The 16,475-nt window shown below is 32.3% G+C and overlaps 2 protein-coding genes and 1 long non-coding RNA gene across 5 annotated transcripts in view; 2 read left to right on the plus strand and 1 right to left on the minus strand.

The window, feature by feature from the left end:
• Positions 1-2,293: 2,293 nt before the first annotated feature.
• Positions 2,294-5,416, minus strand: LOC123273062 (ras-related protein Rab-14). Of its 3 annotated transcripts, none has more exons than XM_044740248.1 (7): positions 5,395-5,416; positions 4,089-4,201; positions 3,886-4,012; positions 3,683-3,800; positions 3,487-3,605; positions 2,709-2,777; positions 2,294-2,638 (listed from the first exon to the last, which is right to left on the minus strand). In XM_044740248.1, exons 2-7 carry the CDS (start codon positions 4,192-4,194, stop codon positions 2,521-2,523), a joined length of 657 nt encoding a protein of 218 aa, XP_044596183.1. In that variant the 5' UTR covers positions 4,195-4,201; positions 5,395-5,416; the 3' UTR covers positions 2,294-2,520. The 3 variants fall into 3 exon arrangements, with proteins under 3 accessions (XP_044596183.1, XP_044596184.1, XP_044596182.1); XM_044740249.1 differs by lacking the exon at positions 5,395-5,416 and adding an exon at positions 5,126-5,183; XM_044740247.1 differs by lacking the exon at positions 5,395-5,416 and adding an exon at positions 4,806-5,098.
• Positions 5,417-11,562: 6,146 nt separating this feature from the next.
• On the plus strand, positions 11,563-12,198 carry LOC123273077. The gene is made up of 2 exons (XR_006511244.1): positions 11,563-12,028; positions 12,154-12,198. It is a non-coding gene; the product is annotated as an uncharacterized LOC123273077 (long non-coding RNA).
• A 646-nt stretch (positions 12,199-12,844) lies between these two features.
• LOC123273043 (cap-specific mRNA (nucleoside-2'-O-)-methyltransferase 2) overlaps positions 12,845-16,475 on the plus strand; it is a 30,848-nt gene continuing 27,217 nt past the window's right edge. Inside the window, exons 1-3 of the mRNA XM_044740202.1 lie at positions 12,845-13,126; positions 13,185-13,217; positions 13,344-14,795. Coding sequence (XP_044596137.1) covers positions 13,344-14,795 — 1,452 coding nt within the window. The 5' untranslated portion in view covers positions 12,845-13,126; positions 13,185-13,217. The remainder of the gene's footprint in view (positions 13,127-13,184; positions 13,218-13,343; positions 14,796-16,475) is intronic.

Raw genomic sequence — 16,475 nt, forward strand, 5'->3', positions numbered from 1 at the left:
CATTTTATTATTTCAATAAATGTGATGTTATAATGAAATTCGGTTAAATAAATAAATTATGACTATCAAAATATATTATAAAATCAATTTTTATATTATATTTATGATAAACTGATATGATGAATTATGTAGATCATAGAATCATTATTATCTAAGACAGCAGCACAGCAGATAGGAACTTCAAGACGCACGGAGATCACTAAAGTAAAGTGCCATTGAGCATGGTTAGTAGGTGGATGGGGAATGGGTGACCGTTGGTGTTACAGCCGTATAATTATATGAAAATATTTTTTTTTGTATTTTAAATCATTATAGAGAATTGCGTATGACTCTATCAAGTACTATATCCATAAAATTAAGCAACATAATTAATTAGAAGTAATAATGGGCTTTCAGACCTGACCATGTCTGATCAGGCCTGATCAGGTCAATTCATGCCTGATCAGGCATGGTCATTTTTCGTGTCTGATCAGGCCAGAAGACTCATGCCTGTTCAGGTCTGATAATTTTTTTCCGGGCTCTTATAAATTTTAAACACGGCTTAACCGACTTCATCACGGTTGGCGCCTTCCGAAAGGGCTTCACCAAACTTAGATTTTGAATACAATTTGGACCGGTAGCTTTCGAGAAATCTAAAAAAAACTGCAAAAAAAATTTTTTTTTAAATGTAGTTTTTTTGGAATAACTTTTAAACGGCTTTACCGATCGATTAAAAAAACTAATCAGCTCATCTTAACATCAAAAAGCCACGTCAATCGCCGCAAAGCCGGTTAAAATCGGTTGATTCGTTCGTGAGTTACCGTTTACGAAAAAATAAAAAAAAAGTGATTTTTTCGAATTACACCGGAATTTCCGGTCGGATCGATTTGTGTTTAAAATTATCTCATCGAATTCGAAAAACTGCGTTAAATGCTGCTAACCGCATGAAAATTGGTTTATTCATTTAAAAGTAATTGCAGTTTGAAAATTTAAATAATAGTGTTTTATTAAACTTTTATCAGACTGTTGAGCTCAAAGCTTAGAACAACTAACTCTTTGAGCTCGGAAAGCTCAAAATAACACAAATTATATTTTTGAGCTCGAAGAGCTCAAAAACGTCATAAGTGCAATTTAAAGCGCTTAGATATGGAATTAGCGGGAAGTTGCAGGGTTGACCTTTAGGGTCAATCGTTTTCCTAATTTTTTTTTTAAGTAAAATTTATTCTTCATATAACCTGCATTGAAAATGCGAGTTTCAATGCCTGTTGAGCCAACCGAAACTAGACTATTTCAGACCAATTCGACTGTGCCGGGCAGGAATCAATCATTTCTTCCCGGCGGACAGAAAATGACGATTTTCTGCCCGCGAGATGAAGTTGCAGCTTTATTTTCAATCCTATCAATTGTTTGTTTATTTTATATCTTTATAATTGTCATTCTAACCGTTAACTGTACTGACATATTATAATTCTGTTATTAAGCATAAATAAGAATGACAAAAGAAAACTATTCAATTTACGAATAATGTTTGATAAAAAATAAACTATTACTTTCTATTTTATTATTATAAGTTTTATAATAAAATGGTATTTTCGCTATTCGTCTGAAACTATCTAGTTCTAGTTGGCTCCAGACATTGAAACTAGCATTTTTAATGCAACTTATATGAAATAGTATATTACACCCTTTGGGAAGGAAAATAAGAAAAGCCTCAGATCACATGTAATTGTTGGCCGAGGCGAAGCCGAGGTCAACATACATGTGATCTGAGGTTTTCTTTTTTACTTCCTAAGGGCTGTATACTATTTTTTTGATCGACGAAGGCGGAAAGCGGCAACTTTATTTAGCGCAGCGGGACGAAAGTTGCCACTTTCCGCCCGGAGGGCAAAAAAATATAATGTGTGACGCGGGATGAAACACGATTTCAGACCGAGTGATGCCAGCCCTCGCTTCGCTCGGGCAGGCAACTTCACTCTGGTCTTAAATCGTTTTATTTCATCCCTAGTCACACAATATACTATACTATAACTAGCGGATAGTCAATACCAAATACATTTTATCTTTATCTTAACTTGATTTTACACGTTTGTAAGGTAAAAACTAACTTAAATAAGTTATTTGTGTAAACTCAAATATTGGAGAATACAAATTCAAAATAATCTATGCATTCTTTTATTACTCTTTTATGTTTTAATAGAATTTTATCATATAATACATCTAAAGTTAAATGTATATTCGACGAACTTTTACAATAATGGTAAATATAATTATCTAGATAAATATATGTGTCATTAAATAGCCATTATGTCAATAATTAAAATATACGAATTCAGAATTTAATTAAGACGATAATTTTTAAACTCATAAAATCAATCTGAGTATAAAAGTGTCATTGCATACAAATAAAATTATTCAATAGTAACTTTATAAATAAATAAAAAATTATACAGTATTGAATTAAATTAGAACATTAATATGTGAACAATAATTGCATTATCTATTATTAGTCATTATTTGATAAAATTATGTAAAAATAAATTATTAACAAGAACAGGAATCTTTGCCATTATGCTGTTCGTTGGTAGCTCCATGTAAATTAGTACGTTCTGGTTGACTGGGATTATGTTGTACTCCTGATTCAGCAGCATTCAAATCCAATCTGTAAAAATTAATTTCATACATGTTGATACTCTTGTCTATAAGTAGCTTTATTCTGACTCGATACTTACCGGCCATCTCTTATACTTTGGAATATTTTTTTTGCTGTATCCAAAAAAGCTTCTTCAACATTATGACCTCTGAAATTTTAATCCATACGGAATTATTATTGTTTGTAAATTTTTTAAAAATATTACATGCTGTGAGCAAAATTAGCAGATGAACAAAACAAAAAATTTTTTTTGAACTAGACTTAAAAAATGACCTCTACTCATTACTTTGTAGAATCTAAATAATGAAATGATCTTTTTTCTATTAATTATAGGAAAGACCATAGCGGAATATGCAAGGTAAAAATGAATCATTTAAATATCCAAGCGATATTCTATGGATATGTAGGTACTACTGAAATATTAAAATCCTGAAAATTTCAGACTTTAATCTAAGTCAGTTTTTGAGAGAAGTAAAAATGAGTAAAAATGAATTCTATTTGTGGGTCAAAGAGACCAATTTGATTGAAAATTTGATAGGTCATGCAGGAGATAAAAACTTTTCATAGACACGACGAATTAACACACTCAATTACGCTTTTTCCAAAAACTGGTTTAGATTAAAATCTGAAATTTTCAAGATTTTAATACTTCAATAGTACTTGCATACCCAAAGAACAAGTAATCCAATTTCTACAAAAATATGTATTGATCATTCTAGAGCACTGATCTGATAAATTCTTGATGAAGGACTAATTAATATTACTCGTAATAGTTCAAACTTTAAAAAGCTTTTCATTTTAACTCCTCGCAACTATACTTTTTTATAATTAGAATACATTAAAATAATTAGACTTACGTTTTTGCACTAGCCTCAACAAACATAAGACCATTTTCGTCAGCAAATTGTTTTGCTTCTTCATACGTCACATCCCGCTGACCTTCTAAATCACTTTTGTTCCCTATCAAAAATATAACCTGAAACCAAGAGTAATATGTTATAAAGTATAAATAAATCTATTAATACATTCTTTTAATATATTATTGATCCTTACAGTGCTAGGATTGGTGAGATTGCGTGTATCTGTTAGCCAACTACTCAAGTGGTTGTAAGTGGAACGTCGAGTTATATCATACACCATAAGTGCTCCGGCTGCCCCACGATAATAAGATCTAGTAAATACAAAATATTTTCAAATTAAATAACTTATGCAATAAACAGTATCCACAAATAAATTTATATATTAAAATATAATACCTTGTAACTGCTCTAAAACGCTCTTGTCCTGCTGTATCCCATATTTGTAATTTAATTTTTTGACCATTTACTTCAATAATTCTTGTACCAAATTCTACTCCAATAGTATGCGGACAATCTGCCATAACTTGAATGAATAAAATAAAGGATTATTAATATTTAATCAGAGTTAAAATTCAAGTACTTTAAATGATATAATTTACATTTTTTCTCTGTAAATTGATGTAAAAGACATGACTTTCCAACTCCCATGTCTCCTATAATAATGTATTTAAATATATACGAATAGTTGTATGGCCCTGTCGACATAGTTTATCTAAAAATAATAAAATAATTTTGGATTATCTGTCAATTATTTTATTCACTTAAATTATTTCCTTGTACGATATCAACAATGCAGTATTATGTGAATAGTAACGAAACATAACCAAACAAAAACGTTTACTTGGATTTATCATCCCTTTCTAATTTTTATTTTTAGTCTTAACAATAAATGGTCTAAGAACTCTTATAGAACACTAAACAAACAAATATATACAAATTTCTCCTTTCTGATCATTTTTACAATAAAAACGACATGGTTACGAAATATATATCTAAATAAAACAGTAATCATAAATTAGTTTAACCAAACTATTCAAGACATAAAAATCATTTAATAAATATTTTTCAGTCAATTATGATCAAAATATTTTATTTATATGTCTTAACAGGTTGTCAACAGCTATAATGAAACCAAACAAATTTTTTTGAGAATAAATTGATTAAATTATGAAATGTTACGGAGTAAAACTTTAGAAATTTCTATTGTTTAATTACGAGTTTCAAATATTATATTATACTGAGTAATTATAGAAAATTTAATTTTTTAAGAATTCTATTTATCAACTACATGTAATAGCAAATGATTCATTATTCACCTATGGAATGAAATAAATTCAAATAAAGCTTGACACTTCGTACTTCGTTTAAATATCACAATATAACTTTTAAGCATCTATCACTTGATGTACGTAAAAATTACACTTCTAATGTTATTAATTGAAAACTGAAGTGACAGTCATACTAAATACACAATTTCAAGTTATTCAATATGGCAGATTCTTATGCACAATACTATAGTACTGTAAGAATAGTTGTTATGTATTGGTCGAACTAACTTATCAAATTTTGATAAAATTATGAACTATATTTAAAAATAAGATTCTAATTAAAAATAATAAATGATTTTAATGAATACCGCGTTAAGGCCAGTTTCTTAATTCGGGATATAATTTTATCGGAGGTTGAAATATTGTTGTCAGTTAATATTTATATACCTATACAGTATTAGAAATTAACTTGAAGGTGTGGCTTAAGAAAAATGTCGGAAAGAAGCTATCAGTTTCAAACAAATAACCCATGAAGTATAGTAATAATAATAACTAAAGTATTATTAAAATTAAATAAAATAATATTTCAAACTAATAATAACACCTGAATCACAAAAATACATTTACATATACAGACCGAATTTGATCGCTTGACCATTTCATTTAATACCAATTAAGCATGAAAAAAGCATTGGTATTGTGGAAGATATATTTAACTGCATTTATGACAAGCCTCCCGTATTAAATGAGTCATTCTCATATTTAATAGTTTTAAAATGACCAATAATTTTTTTCTGTAATGGATTGTTTTAAAATAATTTAAGCTTACTGCAACATAACAGTTTATTACTGATGAGTTAAAAAAAATTATATTGTAGAAACCCTGGTGGATTCGTGGTCACGGTAAAATGATCGTGAAATGACGGTGAATGTACCATAAATTCACAGTGTCGACAAATGATCGTCGAATGACCGTCACTTGACTATCGAACGGCCGTCATTTGACAGTGAATGAAGAGTATCATTGTGAAAGTTTTTCACTGTTACTTTATGATTTTTATTCTGTATAGTTATCATACTTCACTATTCGAAAAACCAAATTTTTACTTGACTTCTCCGATTTTTTACCTGAGTAAAAATCGTAGATCATCGATCGATCGTCTGTCATTTGACAGTCATTCGAAAACATATAAATTGTCAAAAAACCGTAACTCAGTGGTAGATGCACAGTAGTCTGTGAGTGAAACGACTGTGAAACGAGCGTATAATGTCGGTAAGTCAGGAATTTTTTACTAGTCAACAATGAAAAAGTGCTGATTATATTTTTTTTTATTTCATTAAAAATACTCAAAGTGTATAAAAAGATAGGTAAATGAGAAATTTTCAGTAACTAATCGGGATGAAAAATTAAAAAAAAATATTAATTTATTGTAATTTTGTTTATTTCAAAGTAAAATTATAAAAAATTAATCAGATTACAGGCAATCAACAGAGATCAATCATTTCAATACGTTTCAGAAGAGTTTATGGCTTACAAGTGTTGAATTTTTTTTATAGTCTTAAATGAGAAACTATAATACCTTTTGATTATGAAAAATATAATAATCAATATTGTTTTTTTTTTTTTTTTTTATAGACGAAAACTTTAATTTCAAAATTACGGAAAAATTGTTTGTTATCAAGAAAAATTATTATGAGATATTTTTTTTTAACAATTCAATTTTTAACAATTTCTTTTCCAGATCTTTTTTTATACAGTTAATAATTTCACCATAATTTCGAAATGAAGAATTTCGTAATCATCAAAAATTTGAATCATTTATTACGATTATTATTTTAAAGTCATGGAAAAAATAACTTTATTTAAGCTATTTTTATCTGTGCAATGAAAAAAAAAATGACTTGGTTTTGACACCTTATGATGTGACTGAATCAAATATTTCGTGCGGTGTCTTAGATAGCCTAGCTGGTAGAGTCTTGGGCGCGCGACCAGATGAATCGGGTTCGAGTCTCGGTCTAGACTGTCCGCAATATTTTTTTTTATTTTATTGTCCGTGATAGTTGCGTGAATTACCGTATTTGGACAGTATATTGAGCGTACAGTGTCGGTCATAACGTCGTAGATTCACTTGCGTATGCACCGTAAATATTCAATAAATTTATTGTAGATATCGTTCACAACGGTATCCAATGTTGACTGACAGATCGCTCGGTAAGAACGAACTTTATACGGTGAAACGACCGTGAAACGACCGTGAAACAACCGTCATTCGACCGTGCTTTCACCGTGTCGCCGAAACCGCCAGGGAAATTTTGATTACACAGGTGTATTTAAATGTAACATTAAATATTTATTTGACCAGTCGAATGTGTAGATAATTTTTCTATTACTTTAGAAAGCTATCTATCCTGTATTTTTCTGATAAACGAAATAAAATGAGCCAATAAATAAAAAAAAAAAGTAGGAAAACGGTTGACCCTACCCAAGCGTCACATAAAAAATTCTTGACTTTTTGGTAAATTTTATTTAACAAGAAGTAAAAAATTAATAATTGTCAACTTAAATTCAACAATATATTATCAAAAAAATTTTTGTGCCGCTTGGGTAAAGGCCTTCCCTGCAACTTCCCGCTAATTCTATATCTAAGCGCTTAAAATTGCACTTATGACGTTTTTGAGCTCTTCGAGCTCAAAATCATAATTTATGTGGTATCTTAAGCTCTCCGAGCTCCAAGAGTTAGCTGTTTTAGGCTTTTGAGCTCTTCGAGCACAAAAATCTAAAAAAAGTTTAATAACACACTATTATTTAAATTTTCAAATTCAACGCAGTCTCTCAAATTCTATAATATACTTTCAAACACAAATTGATCATACGTAAATTCTATTATCCCTAGCGGTTTTGTAAATGCCGAAAAAATGTCGCAGTTATACAGTATTAATTTGGGTCGATTCAGACCGGTAGATTTTGAGAAATCTTAAAAAAACTGCGAAAAAAATTTTTTTTTAAATGCGGTATTTAACTTCTCGCTAAGAAAATTGAAAATTTTCAAAAATCGGGAAGTTATTGTTTTTACCCCGTTTTTCGAAAATCGAGTTTTCATCAGATTTCGACGTTTTGAGGTCCTAGAAAGCTTCCCTGCCTATTCCCGCGATGGTGTATGTGTGTGTGTGTTTTTTTTTTTTTTTTTTCAGAGGGGGGAATCCTTTTTGCGGATTCCAGGCATAGCTGTTTTGCCTGGATATGTGAAGACTCGACGCAGCGTCATACTAAAACTCGACGCTAACGCGCCTACTCACTAAAACCTAAACCCCTTTTCTTCTTTCCTCTAATCCCTCATGGAAACCGCCGTCAGGCATTACGTCGTGAGGGGAGGAACTAGCTACTGCTCTTCCTTCTAGTGGCTAAGGTGTTAACTACCTTCCTTCTATCTTCTGATATTTGCTCTTTTTCTTTCGGTGGAACGCAAGTCTTTGAGGACTTCTTGTTCTCTGAAAAGGACATTTACCGCAGGACCAGATGACGGCTTTGTTAGTGCTGTCGGATTCCCAGGGTTGGTTACTCAGGTGTCTATAAGGCTTACTTATAAGTGCTACGTCTGCCTCTAATTCGCGCACAGTTTGCATGAGCAGGTCATGCGCAGCCTCACACTGATTGAGGTTGAGCTGCAATATTTTCATGTTCTCGGCTTCGTTATCTTCTGGAGCGCTTCTTGGAAGACGGGGCATCTGTTCGTGCCTGCATGGTGAGCCGCCTTTTCTACGCCGTGCTGTTCAACACACAGTGCACATTTAGCTGGATTTTTACAATCAGCAATTTTGTGTCCTTCTTTTCCGCACCTTATGCAGTGCTTAGACCGGTCAACTTCGCTTTTGCACTGAGATCCGAAGTGCCCAAAGTGCCAGCATTTGAAGCATTGTATGGGTCTCTTCGTTGCTCTCATTCGGCAATTGACCCAGCCGATCCTTATTTTGCAGTTTCCCTCCAGTAACTTTTGTGCTGCAGCTGCTGGTAGTGACACTGTGGCTGTCTGCGTACCCCTAAAGGCTTTACGGATCTTGATTGCCTCTAGTGGGATTCTACAACTTTCTCCAGCTTCCCTCTTTAGAGCGGTCTGAATATGCTCTTTCGTCGTGTCGTCATTGACATCTCGGATCTCGATGGTCTCCTGTGGCCCTTTGCAGATCACTTTGGCCTCCTCCTTAAGGATGTCTGCGATCGTCTTTTGAAGGGCTTGGCCTTTGTCAGTGCTTTTCCTCGAAATCGTAATCAACAAATCGCCACTTCTGGTCTTGTTGATCTTATCTACCGTTGAACGAACCTGCTCATCTGGGACGTCCTGCTTTATACGACGCAGAATCTCGGCATACTTTGTTTTCTCGGCCGGGCGGATGATCAGTGCATCGGGTCCTTCGGCGGCTGTTTTGAGAGTTGCTCTCTAGCTAGCTTCCTCTTCTTCTTATATTGTACTTCTTCCCAATCAGTCGCCCTCTTAGGTTCGTCGCCCTGCCCTGCCAGTCGTTGGGGAGGGCTTTTTTTCAAGTCCTTCTTTGTGACTTTGTCGGTTGGCTCTGGCGAATTTCGGTCTTTTCTCTTTCCAGTCCTTGTGTCAGTTTCACCCTTGTCCTCAATAGCAGATTCGCCGTCACCGTCGGCTCCAGTGTCCATTGCTTCTTCCGTCTCAACTTCAGTTTGAATGCGTCGTCGTGATGACTGCCATTCCTCGTCCAGTTTCTTGAATCTTCCAAGAGCATTGACTACACCGATTGTCTTGGTCTTTATCTCCTTGTGGATACTGACCTTAGTTTGGACAAACTCTTGCAGTTCAATGGTCAGCTTTTCAAGGTGCTCCAGCGCTAGCGTTCTCTTCATTTCAGCGCTTGCTTCAATCGCTGCTTGTTGGGCATGAAGTCTGTTTTCACTCTTGTTTGTTTCCTGTAAATTACTCATACTTTTTGATTTACCAGCGCATCGTACGGAGTGGAGCGGGTTGTCATAACTAGAAACGGGTGTACTCTTGGAGATAGTACTCCTACCCCAGTTCCCTGAGGTCTAGCCGACACTTAGCCAGTCCCGGAATACACGGACGGACTAGACTCGCTCGGGGCGGTGAAGATTCCGATCTCTAACACTCACTGCGTACTTCCTGATCAAGGCCCGAAGTGGCTGGCTCCTGATCCGCAACTGCAACTTACACCTCGGCAGAGCAAGCTCACATCAGCCGTAGCCCGCATCGTCGGAAATAATCGACACAGGTTCCGGACACTCCCAGTGAGCTACAGCAGGGAACGATCGTCTTGCTAGGTCAGTTAGTGTGACCAACCCATTAAAGGGGGAGTTTTGTCCATCGAATCGTATTTTATTTGGCTCCTACCCTCTGTACCTCATCAACTAAGAGACCTAGTGTCATCCAAGGACAGCGAGCGTTCTCCTATCCGCTACGGGGAGACGCAAATGGTAGTAGTTTCTCCTCTGCCGTAGGTGTGTGTGTGTGTGTGTGTGTGTGTGTGTGTGTGTGTGTGTGTGTGTGTGTGTGTGTGTGTGTGTGTGTGTGTGTGTGTGTGTGTGTGGATGTATGTAAACCTCTCATAACTTTTGAACGGCTTGACCGATTTCATCGTGGTTAGTGCAATTCGAAAGGGCTTGACTAAACTTAGATTTTGAATACAGTTTGGACTGATTTGGACCGGTAGATTTTGAGAAATCTCAAAATAACAATGAAAAAAATTTTTTCAAATGTAGTTTTTTTTTAATAATTTTCAAACGGCTTAACCGATCAATTCTCAAAACTAATCAGCTCTTAACATCGAGAAACCACGTCGATCGCCACCAAGCCGGTCAAAATCGGTCGATTCGTTCGTGAGTTATCGTTGACGATAGAAATCGAAAAACAGTGTTTTTTTCGAATTACATCGAAATTTCTGGTCTGATCAATTTGTGTTTGAAAATATATAATAGAATTCGAAAAATTGCGTTGACAACCTTCAACCGCGTGAAAATCGGTTCATTCATTCAAAAGTTATTGGGGTTTGAAAATTCAAAAAATAGTGTTTTATTAAACCTCTATGAGACTTTTGAGCTCGGAGAGCTCAAAACTACACGAAAATTATATTTTTGAGCTCGAAGAAATGTAATAAGTGAAATTTTGAGCGCTTAATTACGAAAGTAGCGGGAAGTTGCAGGGATGGCTTTTAGGGTCAACCGTTTTCCTAATTTTTTTTGACACTTTTATTGCTGAAAATGCTTGAAAAATCAGAAAATCCAACTTATTGGGACATTTTAAAAAAAATTTTTGATTTTAGATGTATTCTTTGAATTAATAATACAATCAGATATATAAATATATATCAGGTATAAAAATATAATCAGATAAATACATCAGATCAGAACTTGGAGATTTGATTGGAGCTCTATTCTAAAATCGGGGTGAAACCAATATATAACTTCTTGATTTATGATAATCATTGATTTTTTTTGCGCGAAGTTAGACATAAAAATGAATAAATAGAAAGCTTGGCAACATCGCAATACTCAATATGACTTCTTACATCAAGTTTTTTACAAAAGTATTAGTTTTGGATACTCAACAATTGAGTTTGTTTGAATATATCGTAACCATTAACTGATTCCTTAATTCAAATTACCGCTTAATTCGTCACCAGCGACATCAGAAAATTTTTCAAACGAGACTAACAAAAGCATAAAGGACAGACTGCGAAACTTTGGAGAGATTCTACGGGAAATCCAACGAAAAAATAAAAAGAGCAACGGGCAGGATGTTATGTCCTGCGAGGTTACTATATTCGCCGATGATGACACCTCATGGACAAGTGGGTTGTTTATTGTCACGCGGGATTTTATTTTATAATTTAATTTGAAATATACTTAAAAATGACTGATTGAGATTGTGTGGCAAGGTATGATTTTAAATGATAAGAGTTCAATTGAACTTAATGTTGATGTTTATTTAGAAATCGGAGAGATGGAGTGAATAGTTACAGCTCTCGGGGAGAAGTGAAGTCACAAAGTCTCAACTCTGACTGCTCAGCTTCACGTTCCCCCACTATGGTTACACGTATACACCTATACTATTGCTAGAACTACCCTTATACATAGTGCGTAATATACTATCTTACATGTACTTATATAAACTTATTTATATATAACACTTATTATTTGCGGCTGCGGCCGGCTTACATATTCATGTACTTGTATTTACCTGGCTTTAAATTCAGCACAACGACCTAGGGAAACCGCAGAAAACCTGGTCGAGGTACAGACAGTAATAATAATATAATATCAGATCGTTGTTAACAATGATTATCCTTATCTATTATTTATTATTATTTAATTAACATATATTCATTAGAATCAATTAACGTGTTATAATTTTAAAAGGCTTTTAAGGTATTATCTGCTCAATAAATTATATCAGATGCGGAATTTACTTTAATATTTGCTAATCATTTCTAAATTCAATTTAATACCATTTACTATTCAATTATTCCAATATGTAATTAAATTTGTCTAAAACCATTGTGACATTAAATCCATACATACATACACATGTTGTAGCGTCTAAATACTCATTTATTTATGTTATTTAGTTACTTAAAATAAAGTGGATAAATAAATTATTATTGATTTATTTTGTTGTTAAATCTAGTTGTAGTGCCTTGTTTTTTAGAGAACAAGAGACCGTTGAGTTTCCACACGTGTCTTTTATGGCTTTTCTTTTAAGGACTTGAAGTTGTCATGTGGCAAGGACACGTTCTGTGTTTACTCAAAGATTTTATGGTTTTTCAGAACCTAATACAATATTCCTTTGTATTATTTTCTCGACATTAAAGTTTCTCTTTCGAAGACACGTGTGCACTCAACGACCAAACTCAGCAATTAAATAAAATATTAAATCAACTAGGAATTCTGAATCTATTTAAAATATAAATATAAATTTAAATTATAAATGTAACTAATTAACACATTTAAATCATGGTTTATCTGACAAGTAGTGTCACCTGCCAGATGCAACCCAAAGCATTATAGTTATTACGACATAACAAGGAGTTAGGATGAAGTGGACAAGTGGACATGGATCATGTGATTTCTGTTTATTCCTACTGTCTGCCCATTCAACTTTTGAAATGTATATGTACCATATACATAACCTTGAAATTTTAGCTGTCATTGGTATATATGTTTCAAATATAAATAACGTTTATTAAAAGTTAATCGTTAAATAAATATCACTAAATATAACATCTACACCATACAACAAAATATATCAAACTCTGACTCATCTTATTAAAAAGTGTTAGCTTAAGAAAAGAAATTATTTCTAGTTTTTTATTAGAAGCCAAAATTTTTACAAGTAAGTTATTATTTAATTTATATTTCTCTTGTTCTTCTAACATTTCTAATCATTTCAGATAAAATTGGAAATCGACCGAAATAAATACACCATCCCAAGCGTCACATAAAAAACTGTTGACTTTTTGGTAAATTTTATTTAACAAGAAGTCAATAATTAATAATTGTCAACTTAAATTCAACAAAATATTACCAAAAAAATTTTTGTGCCGCTTGGTATGGAGAACTCAGATAATCACTGTGATTACCAGCTACCAACTTCTTTTAAATCTTCGCGCCAATTTCGAACTCGCAAAAAACCTGATAGATTCATTGAAAAAATCGATATTACTGTAAAAAAATTGTTTAACAAACAAATTGAAATAAGTAATAATAATTATGAATTACCGAATCCAAATGATATGTTTTCCGAGAACACTTGGAGCATAGATGACTTACAGAAAACAAAAATTAAATTAAATGAAATAAAAAATACCTTGAGCGATTATAATCCAGCTAAGTGGAGAAATCATACAAGGAAAATGAATATCGCTGAACATATTAGGTGGAGATTAAAAGAAGATATTAATCCTGAATTATTTACTCAAGCTTGGTGTAAATTTTATGAAATAGCTTCAACCTTTCCTTTAATACCTGAGGAAGTAAATCATACAAAACAACTGAAAACTATTCATTTATGTGAAGCACCAGGCGCTTTTGTGACATCTCTTAATCATTGGTTGAAAACCAATGTACCATACATTAAATGGAATTGGAGAGCAACTACTCTGAATCCATATTATGAGGGAAATTCTTTGTGTTCGATGATTAATGATGATCGATTTATTCTTCATACCTTGGATTGTTGGTATTTTGGAACTGATTACACCGGAGATATAATGAATATTAAGAATTTAGATATGCTCATTGACCTTGAAAAAGATAATAGTGATAAAATAATGCTCATAACGGCCGACGGTAGTGTGGACTGCATGGATATGCCTGGTGAACAAGAAGCTATTGTATCACATTTACATTTCTGTGAAGTTGTTACGGCACTTCATTTATTGAGTACAAATGGAACCCTCCTTTTAAAGATATTCACATTTTTTGAATGCCAAACAATATCTTTAATGTATTTTTTAACATGCTGTTTTAAAAAAATTATTATAAAAAAACCAGCTACTAGTAAACCTGGGAATTCTGAAATTTACTTAATTTGTTTATCTTTTAGAGGACGGGAGGAAATTAAATCTTACTTGAATATTTTAAAAAAATATCATGAAACTGGTATCACTTCAGCAATGATTCGAAAAAATGATATTCCTCATTCGTTCATAGAGCAAATTATAGAATGTGCCAATTATTTCAAATCTTTTCAATGTGAAGAAATTCTGAATAATATGAAACTTTTCGAAACTACTAACAACAATGATTTCTATTTGAAACGACTAAAAAGCGCAGTCGCTAATTATTATATAGAAAATTTTAAATTGAGAAAACTACCTCACGATATGGAAATCGTTGGTGCAAAAATACTAAATCAATCTTATTCAACGCTCTATAATAAATTATCTCATGATTCTTACAATGAAAGACAAAAAAAAATCAATATGACAGCTCTAGAACGTTTTTCAATTCTTCAACAGAAGGTTGAAGTTAGTATTGTCTACGATAATTATTCATTTCAAGTAAGTCTTAAGTATTATCTCCTTGTTGATTTATTATTCATATTCCATAATACGTGAACTCATCTTGCCTGTAATTTTTTAATTTTAAAAATCTAATTTGTGCAGGTATCGATACGTACTCTACTGTACTGAACTTATCGAAAATTACTATCTCACAAAACTCTCTATAACTTTATAGTTAAAGGATTAATATTTCCAAAATATGTAAATGTTTGGCAATATTTTTCTGGATTTTTAAGTCCTAATAAAATCAGATAAAATAGTTAGGTCGTGAGAGATGGAGCTTCAAAATCAAAATACATTTTTCACCCTGAAAAATCAATTTTTTTCGTTATAAATTCTTATCCAATATCAAAATGTTCATTTTTGTCTCCGGAATAGACAGTAAAAATTTCAAAACTTCAGATCATTTTTAAGCAAACCCAATCATTTGTTTATCAAATTTAGCCGAAATTGGCGCAAAACGGTATTGTTCATAACTTATGATCTATTAGTCAGATGGGGTTGAAAAAAAAAATTGTAGTTATTTTACGCTTTACTTTTTACTTATTAACACTGAAAACGTCAACAAATAGTTTCTAAAAAAACCAAAATTTTTAATTAGCTTTTTTTTTGATCGCTTATAATTGATAAACAATTTGAGAGCGGCTTTTTAGTGTAGTCAACGAGTGCCTTTTTGGTCAACTTTTTTCAGCAGTCTCCGAAAATTATGATTAAGATGTCATTCGATTTTTAAATTATCTCATAAACAACGCATTTGTTTATAACAATTTTTAAAACAATAGGAGATAAAAATTATTAAAAATCATTTTTAAGTAGCTTCTGATCATAATAAAATGAATCAATAATATTATAAAAAAAAATTTTTTTTCAATGTTTAATAAAGCTTTATAATTTTTCACCTTAGTAAATTGTTAATAACAAAACGAAAATTAACAATTTTTCCAAGGGGAATCTATTCTAAGACCTTTGAACAATAGCTCCATGAAACGAAAAAATTCTTAGATTAATAGTTTAAAAATTATCGCACTTGCAATGATAATGTTCGTGCTACAAAAAATTATTAATTAATTAATGGATAACGTATTGAAAAATCGCGATAAAATTTTTTAACCACGTATTATTATGTACCTGAAGTTTGAAACGGTTTTTTTGAAACGAAAATTCAAAAAAAAATTTTTTTTTTTTCAATTGACTCAGTGACTAAAAAAATGCATGAACAATATATAGTGTAAAAATTCATCGACAGTATGGAAAATGTCAAACCAAACCCCAAAACTACCCCTATCACCCCTTAATAAATAAAAAAATTCAAACAAAATTCAAAGAAAATGACTGAGTATCACTTTCAAAATCACTGAAAATTCTTCAAGATGCCTTCACACAACTAGAAAAAAATTATAAGAGCCCCACGACCTCCGGAACAACCCCTAAGCTACCCTTATCGCCCCTAAATAAAAAAAAATTTTTTTAAAATCGAAAATAACCGAGTATCACTTTCAAAATCGATAAAAATTCTTCAAGACGCCTTAACAAAACTAGAAAAAAATTATAAAAGATCCACGACCTCCGGAACAACCCCTAAGCTACCCTTATCGGTCACTTGTAAAAAAAAAAATTCAAGAAAAATCGAAAATGACCGAGTATCACTTTCAAAATCACTGAAAATTCTTCAGAACG

This window comes from Cotesia glomerata, linkage group LG10 (genome assembly GCF_020080835.1).
Source record: "Cotesia glomerata isolate CgM1 linkage group LG10, MPM_Cglom_v2.3, whole genome shotgun sequence".
Classification (NCBI taxonomy): Eukaryota; Metazoa; Arthropoda; class Insecta; order Hymenoptera; family Braconidae; genus Cotesia; species Cotesia glomerata.